This window comes from Physella acuta, unplaced genomic scaffold (genome assembly GCF_028476545.2).
Source record: "Physella acuta isolate Inbredline_101_S28 unplaced genomic scaffold, ASM2847654v3 ptg000570l, whole genome shotgun sequence".
In the NCBI taxonomy this organism is placed as follows: domain Eukaryota; kingdom Metazoa; phylum Mollusca; class Gastropoda; family Physidae; genus Physella; species Physella acuta.
Window position 1 is genome coordinate 158,702 of NW_026732089.1, and position 10,172 is coordinate 168,873.

Below are 10,172 nucleotides of genomic sequence, written 5' to 3' on the forward strand. Positions count from 1 at the left end.
TTGGCCTGTAGTTATTAGCATCTTGGATGTTACCTTTTTTGTGTAGTGGTATAACCTTAGCATGCTTAAAATGTGTCGGGTAATAATGCTTGGCAATACAGAGGTTATAGACATAGGTTAAAACTTCGGAAATTATTGGAGCTGAAATCTTCAATACATTATTAGAAATATCATCAAACGAAGTTGTTGAAGACGGTTTAAGAGATCTTAGGCTAACATATACTTCATGAACAGTGAGAAGCGGAATGATCAGCTCTGTCCTACCACGGTGAGCAGAATTACAAAAAATTTTAAGCTCCTCACTGATTGTGTAATCAGCATCTGTGTTGAGCGCTACAGATGATAAAAAATGATTGTTAAAGTCATCAGCAGATATCTGGCAATGTCCAGCTGTATTACATGTGTGTTTTTTTCTAATTATTTGATTTATAGCAGTCCAGATAGATTTGGAATTAGGTTTGCCTGACAGCAGCTTATTAAAATACTCCTTCTTCGACTTACGCACGAGCAGTTTGACATAATTTCGCTGCCTACAAAAGTCCTCAGAAGTTCCATTACGTTTAAGCCAGTCTCTTTTATTAATTGCAGATTCGATATTGTTGTTAAACCAAGAAGGTTTGTATGTAGTCTTAACCCTTTTAGAGATTTTAGGAATATGTTTGTCATATATAGTATAGAAAATACGCAGCCATTCAGAAATGGCAAGATCGGGACAATTATAATTGTATACATTGCAGAAGGGGGCAGCCAATAAATCCGAAAGAAAAAGATTTTCATTAAATTTTCTAAAAGAGCGATAACTTATAGTTATGTGTTGCCGCGAAGGTACACATAATCTTTTTGTCGAAAAAGTACAACAAACAGGGAAGTGGTCACTAACACCACAAGAGGGGACACAGACCTCTATTAGGTTGCAGTAAGGTGATGCGTATATGTGGTCAATAATTGTACTTAATTTATCATTTACCCTGGTAGCCGTGTGCACACATTGTTTTAGATTCAAAGAATCAATAATATCTTGCCAATATCCTTGAGGTTTTAATAAATTTATATTAAAATCTCCCAATATGATATATTCATTGTTAGTAGATAAAACGGTATCCATCATGGAGCAAAAACGATCATACCAATCCATGTTTTCACAGGGATTTCTATAAAGGAAGCAAATTAAAATTGCCGGATGGTGTTTGCTTTTTTCGAGTTCAATCCAAATACATTCTATATTGTCCGTTGACAGATCCTTCCTGTACTTGAAACGAATTGAGGAGTGGACATAGACACAAAGGCCAGTTTCTTTGTGTAAGGATGGGTCTCGGCGTATTAGGTTATAATCAGAGACGGATATCTCAACATCATTTATAAAAGATTGTAATCGAGTTTTAGAGAAACCAAAGATATGGAAAGGATTGTTGGAATTGTTTAAAATTTTTAGAACTTCATGGTGTTTATTAAATATGTGGAAAATATTTAAATAGCCCAATTTTAGCCCACTTTGTGAGGGCCAGGATGATGAAAATAGACAATGCATAAAGATAATAAAATATCAATGAATAAGAGATGTTATAAACAAAAATCAATATAATGAACTAATTAAACATAATCAATATAATTGTCTTACAATTACATGCTTTGTCATCCAATAAACAAACACTCGCTGCTCTTCACACTGCCTTATTATCTATCTCTCTTTCTCTCTCTTTCTCTCTCTCTCTCTCTCACTCTCTCTCAAAATAAATACCTATATACAAATATATATATAAATATATACATATATATATATATATATATATAAATACTGGTATATAAATGTACAATAGTATCAGTATGTATTATAATTAAAATAGTACAGTGAGCTAAACTAGTAAATAGTAAGTGAAAAAAGTTAGGTTCCAGGAAGGCGCTTAAGCGACAACATTAGAGCTTGATGAAGCAACAAAGGGCTAAAGCCCATTAAGTGATGTAAGCCTGGGCTAGAGTTCAATTGATCTGAAGATATTGTTGGAAGCAAATCAACAGTCGAAACCAAATCAGACCTTGTACCTTTTACGTTTGAAAGTTGCACATGGTCTTTATCTGTTAAGCTGACGGCTCTTTGGGGATACTTTATATTTTTAGCGAGAATACTGCTACCAATTTTAGTCAAATGAATACTGTCACTGTGCAAGCGTTGTCTCGGGGCACCTGACTTCGCATTGAAAAAAGGCGTATTGTTTATAAAACAGTATTTATAACTAATACAGAAAGACTGTAAAAATCTATTATTTATATCTATCAAGTGCCTACCCTTGCCCCGACATGGGGGTACGATGGATGAAAATCGGATTGTTGCGTTGGGAAATTTGTGAGTGATACTTCTCACAATTTCTAGCATATTAGCTTGTGACAGTCTGACGTTTGATAGAATGTCGTTGACACCACAATGTAAGGTTACAGTTGTGGTATTAGAGTCACGTGATCGGCTACTAATAACGTCCCTAATTTTTTCAAAATTTGCCCCAGGCAGCGCTATTACCGATACATTATATCAGGATGGAGACCTTTAAGTGTAGAGTCACCAAGGATCAAATGGTGTTTCGTTGTTAGGTTGGTGTAGGGGGCGGCGACATGTTGTGTGCTATCTCTATTAGTGGCATAGTGAGTAGAGCGTTGGACAACAGGGACATGAACAGCCTTGACCGTTGGGACGCTGTATTGTGTAGAATTGCTTTTAGTTCGTGGTCGTTGCAGGGTGCTGGGACTCGAATGTTCCGATGGTTTGATTCGCGCTCTGTCATCACGTTGTGTAATTTTAACAGGGATTGGGAACGGAGCTTCTTGCATGATGCCTGCCGATGTGATTTTTGTATCATTTATTAGTTGTTGTTGATTATCCTCACATGTTGAGGTGGATATTGTGCTGCAAGAGGGTTTCTTGGTTGTGAGGAGTTTCTTTAGTGACGCAGAAATATTTTCTTGATCAATCAAACGTTTCTTAAGGTTAACGTGTATATCTTTGCAGCTATGCACTTCATTAGATAGTCTCTTGACTTCATCCCTTAAGACAGCGTTTTCGACTCGGAGTTGTTCTAGTTGGCTGTTAAACAGCAATTTCTCCGCTTTAAAAGCTTTTTTAACACAGGTGATCTCGTTAAGAATAAACGATCTTAAGTTATTATCCAGTTGTGTGGTTTGAAGAAATGATATTTTTGGACTAAGCAAATCAGTTGGTTGAGATAGGTTTGATGAAAATGTATAGTTATTTATAGGTGTTACACAATCTAACGGATAGGTATTGATCGTATCCTCTGCACATTGATTGTCACTGTTGGAAGCAGACATAATCATGGGCGGTGAAATGGGTAGCTCCAATACTCTGGGTGGGGACAGTGAAGGTGGTGGTGACAGTGATAGTGGCGGCGACATGGGTAGAGGCATGTCGACAGCTTTGTCTGTTGTAATTAGGTTATTTAGAATACAGCAAAATTCCGAATCCACCCAAACAGACACAACGTTAGATTTTCCCTGTACCATAATTTTGTTATTCGTGTGGTACAGATGGACAGACAGCCCTGGTAATTTATAACTTCAACATTGGCGCCATCATCATCCCTTCTTTCCTCAACAACACCAGCATATTTAGTTTTGAAGATTCTTTTTACTTTTTCATAGCTAATTGAGTTTCTAAAGGCAATGATAACGCATTGTCCTCCATCTTTCTTTTGAAAATGAATATCATCCGCTGCACAAATGTTAGCAATCTTTTTTGATATCGCTTTTTCTTTATTTAAACGATACTTCTTAGCTCTGCTGCTTCTGGTGACAACACCAGTCCCTAACATTTTCACTCACCAGTAAAATTAAAATATCATGCTGACATCAGTAGAAATAGATGAAAAAGAAAACGAATCATCAGTAGATCTACAACAACTAAGAATATAGATATCCGGTTTACATGTTAACAATGGATGAGACAATAATATAAAAACTTAAAATATCACAATAAGAACCGGCTAGTAAATTAGTATTAAACTACATTCTCAACCCTAATGGATGAGTAGTACTTCCCTTAGATTTATTTGGATTAAATAGTGAATAAAAACACTAAAAACTATGAAAGAAAGTTGACATCAATTCCGGAAGTAAACAAGTTCACGCCATTTTTTTCAAAGATATATATATATATATATATATATATATATATATATATACTTACGTACACATATATACGTATATATATATAATTACATTCAAATTTATATACGTACACATATATACGTATATATATATATATATATATATATATATATATATATATATATATATATATATATATATATATATATATATATATATATACTTACGTACACATATATACGTATATATATAATTACATTCAAATTTATATATATCTATATATATCTATATATATCTATATCTATATATATATATATATATATATATATATATATATATATATATATGTGTGTGTGTGTGTGTGTGTGTGTGTGTGTGGTGTCTGTGTGTCTGTGTATTTGTGTGTGTGTGTGCGCGTATGACAGTCCTGGATAGACGGGATAACTACGGTGTTTTATTTTCGTTCCCTAAAAAAATTTTCGACGCCAAGTAAGCTAAAGGAAATAAAGTGGAATCGAACGTACAAAACAGCTCGACGTATACTTCTGTGCTCGCTTTTAAGATCATTACTGTTGTAAATTAAGCTTTATCAAAATTTTAGAATTGGTGGAATTTAGCTATGAAAGGCTCAATTTGTTTGTGAATTGATGTGGGTTCATGAAAAGGAATTTCATGTAGACATTTAAAAGAGATTATAGTGGTAGTGGAGGTAGGACAAAATGGTTACTATTATCTCGAAATGGAAATGATACTGTGATGTTGTCAAATGGTTCAGGTTTGTGCACTAGATATTATAAGAATCGCAATACAGTCCAGTTCTTTTTTTTTTGTCCTGCACATGAATCACGAAACAACTTGATCTGTTTCACTTCACAAGGCAGCTAATTGATGCAATTATCAAATAACCTTGAGTACACATAATCTGACCCCTTCTTATCCACTGTTTCATCGTAGCAGTACCAATCAACTGTTTGGGTTGAAATAATATGAATGTTAAATGAATAGAATGACAGCTGTCTGGCGTAGAATACATCCTGTTAGAGTATGGCAAATCTTTTTGCAAATAAAAAAAATAGCCTCACAGACATTTGAAATTTTTTCTTCTAATCGTGCAAATTTTTTCTGATAAAACACTTCGGCTTTTCTTTGATGAGGTCAAGAGAAGCAGTGGGCACATTTTTCGTGTTTAATAATGTGTTTGCTTCAGCAGGTAGAACGAATTGACTATTTATTATTTCTATATTTCTTCTTCAAGTTAAAATAAAAAGGGTCTGATTTCCCTTAAACTTTGTCGCATATTCTATATAATAATAAAGGGATGGTTATAGATGTTTTATTTTTTTAATAAGTAAACAAATGTGTCAATATGGTATAATAATTTTTGAAAAATAAATTATAAACCAATTGCTAGTTTGCGACGTAAATTTATGTTTACAAAATTATTGCATAACGAGAAAAATGGCCCGTTGAGGAAGGATACACCGGGCGCTAGGTTGATAGTGCTGTCTCTTTTCTCTAAACAAAAACCACCCCCCCACACACACCACCCCCACCCCCCACCCACACACCCCCACCCCCACACACACCACCCCAACCCCCCCCCAACCCCCACCCCCCACACACCACCCCCCCACCCCCACCCCTACACACACCACCCCACACACACACCACTCCCCCCCCAAAACAAAACATGTCTACCATCCCATTCAACGAAATATAATTATATACTTTTTCCAGTGTCCGCCCCCTCCCCGAAAATTCTACACCCGCCCCCGAAAATTTCAAGTACCCCCACCCCTCTCCGGGGAGGAAAAAGTCTAAATTAAACCCCCCCCCCACTCACCCCCCCCCCCAACACACACCTCCCCCCACCTCCCACCCACCCCCCCCCCCCCCTAAAAAAAACATGTCTACCGTCCCATTCAACGAAATATAATTATATACTTTTTCCAGTGTCCGCCCCCTCCCCGAAAATTCTACCCCCGCCCCCGAAAATTTCAAGTACCCCCACACCTCTCCGGGGAGGAAAAAGTCTAAATTAAAACCACCCCCCCCACTCACCCCCCATCCCCCCCCCCCCACACACACCACCCCCTCCCCCCACCCCCCCCACCCCCTAAAAAAACATGTCTACCGTCCCATTCAACGAAATATAATTATATACATTTTCCAGTGTCCGCCCCCTCCCCGAAAATTCTACCCCCGCCCCCGAAAATTTCAAGTACCCCCACCCCTCTCCGGGGAGGAAAAAGTATAAATTAAAACCACCCCCCCCCCCCACTCAACCCCCCCCACCCCCCTCAGACGTTCTTACGCGGGGGTGGGGCTTCGCCCCTACCCGAAGAATTGTATGAAAGAAACTCTTCACGCAAACCACTTAGATTAGACCAAATTGCCTTTGTATTGAATGTTTACTCGATAATCAATGACGTCATATTAATGTGTGCACTATCCGGCTTGAGATTATTTTCTACTCTGTGCGCTAAATGTGTCGACGTCATACTTCGTTTTTCGAATTACTGTGCATGTTTTTATTTTCCTTGTGTTTTCTCTAGAGCGTTCTTGTCAGACATATAGATAGATAGATAGATAGATAGATAGATAGATAGATAGATAGATAGATAGATAGATAGATAGATAGATAGATAGATAGATAGATAGATAGATAGATAGATAGATAGATAGATAGATAGATAGATAGATAGATAGATAGATAGATAGATAGATAGATAGATAGATAGATAGATAGATAGATAGATAGATAGATAGATAGATAGATAGATAGATAGATAGATAGATAGATAGATAGATAGATAGATAGATAGATAGATAGATAGATAGATAGATAGATAGATAGATAGATAGACAGACAGCGAAACTATTATTATAGATGTGGTTCATTTAAACAGGTATTTCTGGATACAGATTATTCTTCTTATTTCTCAAACATTATATATATATATATATATATATATATATATATATATATATATATATATATATATATATATATATATATATATATATATATATTTAAATGACCATAGCTGTGATATTTTTCTAAATGTATGTGTTCTATTTTCTTGTCAGATATTCTCTGAAGCATCAGAATATACAATTTGAATTAAAGTTTTTGTCTAATGTCATTTTTCATACTCATATTTTTGAACATTTTTTATAGCATTCTTGTCACAATCAACACAATTCTAGATACAACTAAGATTATTTTGAAAACAAATACGAAATGAAGCGTGATATCATAAGGTAAGATCACTATCTTTTTAAATGGGGGAACAAATAGTGAGGTATAAAAACTAAGTAACATTTTTGATAGATACTTTGAAAGTTAAATTAGAATTTAACACGAATACCACAGGGGCCGCAACTCAATGAATTAAAACTTTATTTGTTATCCCCCTTGTCTTGTGACTATCTGTGTTACATATGTAGAGCTCAGTAGCGTAGCGAGGGGGGGGGGGGCGGGTGGGGGACATATGTCCCCGGGCGCCGAGCTTAGGGGGCGCCAAAATGGGTTGGAAAAATAAATTGAAAGGTTGAGGGGGGTGCAAATTGAAAGTTTGAGGGGGGGGGGGTGCAAATCAAAATCTCGAGGGGGGGTGCAAATCGAAAGTTTGAGGGGGGGTGTAAATCGAAATCTCGAGGGGGGGGTGCAAATCGAAAAGTTTGTCCCCGGGCGCCGGGTAGGGTCGCTACGCCTCTGGTAGAGCTGATAAAAGTACTGTTGATTATGCAACAAGCTGAAGCTATACATAATATAGATTAACATTAAAATATACAGGAACGTAACTTATATTTATAGGTAGCTTACACTTATATTTCTCGTAGACATCTAAGCTAAAATGTAATATTTAAGTTACTTATTTTTGTTAAGATTTTAAAACACAGTTAAACGTGCACATTTTAACTCTCATTCATGCAGGTGGATGTACGATGGTCTTCGAGTCCTGCCTAAAATAAAATGTGTGAAGCTCAGCTTTGTTTTCACCATTGCATTGTCCACTATTGTATTGTACATAGTTGCATCTGACAATAGATTCTTAACTGTGTTCTCAAGTGTTGACTCAAATATCATTAAAAGCAGGGCAATAGATAGCTATGATACGGAGATATGGACCAGCCCTGTGAAAACTAACCAATCCAAAGTGTGGGATCCAGCGTCCAACAATTTCAAGAAAACTCCGCCTTCCGAAAGTGACCTAAATTTCAACAAATTTTTATTTCTATCCGAAAACGTTATTAACCCACATGAGTATAAACACGTAATTTCTCCCACTGTAAAGTGTAATGACCACCAAGAAATAGATTTAATTATCTGTGTTCCAACTCGCGGTGACAACTTTGAAGGTAGAAAAACAATTCGAGAGACCTGGGGTAGTTATGCTAATGAAAGCTCCTTTACTTCAATTCTAATTTTCTTCATTGGAATACCAGACGTTAGCTCGCCTACTGCGAGTTTAACCCAGAAGTTAATTCTTGAAGAATCTGTTATGTACGGAGACGTACTGCAAGAGGATTTTGTAGACTGTTATAACAACCTCAGTATCAAGTCCGTTTCTATCCTCAAGTATGTTTCTCATTACTGTCCAAAGGCAAAATATATTCTCAAAGCGGACGATGACATGTATATTAATATCCCTTTTTTAGTTAACAGTCTGAAACGATTTCAAATTACAAAGCCCAACTTAAAAGCTTTTGTAATGGGATCGAAACAGACAAAAGCACATCCAATGAGATCAACTGACTCCAAGTGGTACCCTGAGTACCCCGAGGATACCTATCCGGATTATGTGATAGGTGCGGCTTATGTCGCGTCAGCACAGGCGTCGTGGCTGTTGTACCAGGCGTCACTGAGGTTGCCGTTGTTCCTTTGGGAAGATGTGTACATCACAGGGATGTGTTCCAAGAAAGCTGGCGTTGAAGTAGTAGACAGTGCTCTGTTTTCTTACCTCAGACATACGGTCTCCGGCTGTTCCTTTAGGAAGCGCATTTCTGGGCATCCTTACAATGCGACGGAGTTACGAGTAGTACACAGAGAATTGTACGATGAAAAACTTATTTGTAAATAAGGATTTTATAGGTTCTCAAAGCTTCACTGTTTCAATACATACCTATTTTATTCTCCTGCTGTGAGTCATTTTCTGTCAGGTGATCGTCCCGTTTGTAACGGTCTTTGTACTGGTGTACAAATAAAGTCAAAGTTAAAACTGCTATTCTGAGTAAAAACTCAACAATATATTAATGAATTAACGATCCTTTTTAAACTTCTTTTTACATGTAATAGTTCAGTACCGTTCCTTTTATGGATATCTTGCTATTTATTTACAACAAGCAAGGATTGATCAGAGTTTACAAGTGGTACCGGATAAAATACAATGTGGCAATATTTAAACGTTCCAGGCTGTTAACTTAGATTTTTCCACCAAGTCAATTTTAAACGAGAGTGTCATTAGCATGATATAAACGTAGAAAGTTTTATCGAAAATTTGTATTTTATTCTAATAATTTGCACATTTAACACAGCTTCTGCTCGAATTAACAATTATTGTATCAATATCTGTTATTTTTCATTATATATATTTTTATTGAACATTGATTTCGGGTAAGAAATTTGTTTTATCTGTTATTTTGCGGTAATAGTCCATTCTCATGTGTCTTGAATATAAAGTCAATAACTAATAAAGACATTGCGTACTTCTTTGCTGTTGATCAATTTGTTTGCGTATGTTTATTTTGTATCTGAATGCGTACGTTTATAAATGATAACTTAAAAGCAAGCTTTGTGCAAGAAACGTTTCTCACATTTTTACTCAGTGAGGTTAGAGCGAGGCAATAAAGCCAAGCTGTATCAACATTTTATTGTTTTTTTTTTAATTTTTGTTTAATATCCTGACCTAGTACATCGACGTGTATTGACGTTTTGCTTCATGGTTAAATTGTTATTGGGTTTTTTAAGTGTGATTTTTTGGTTCAGTTAAGATGGTATGTTAAATTCGAAGTGTCAATGGTAGAAAAAAACAGACACATCTCTGTGCAAGTTG

At 36.2% G+C, this 10,172-nt stretch overlaps 1 protein-coding gene across 1 annotated transcript; it reads left to right on the top strand.

Annotated features, from left to right (window-relative positions):
- Positions 1–7,357: 7,357 nt before the first annotated feature.
- LOC131946754 (beta-1,3-galactosyltransferase 1-like) lies at positions 7,358–9,200 on the top strand. Its single transcript, XM_059307680.1, has 3 exons — positions 7,358–7,377; positions 8,054–8,138; positions 8,415–9,200. Exons 1-3 carry the CDS (start codon positions 7,358–7,360, stop codon positions 9,198–9,200), a joined length of 891 nt encoding a protein of 296 aa, XP_059163663.1.
- The last annotated feature ends 972 nt before the right edge of the window (positions 9,201–10,172 follow it).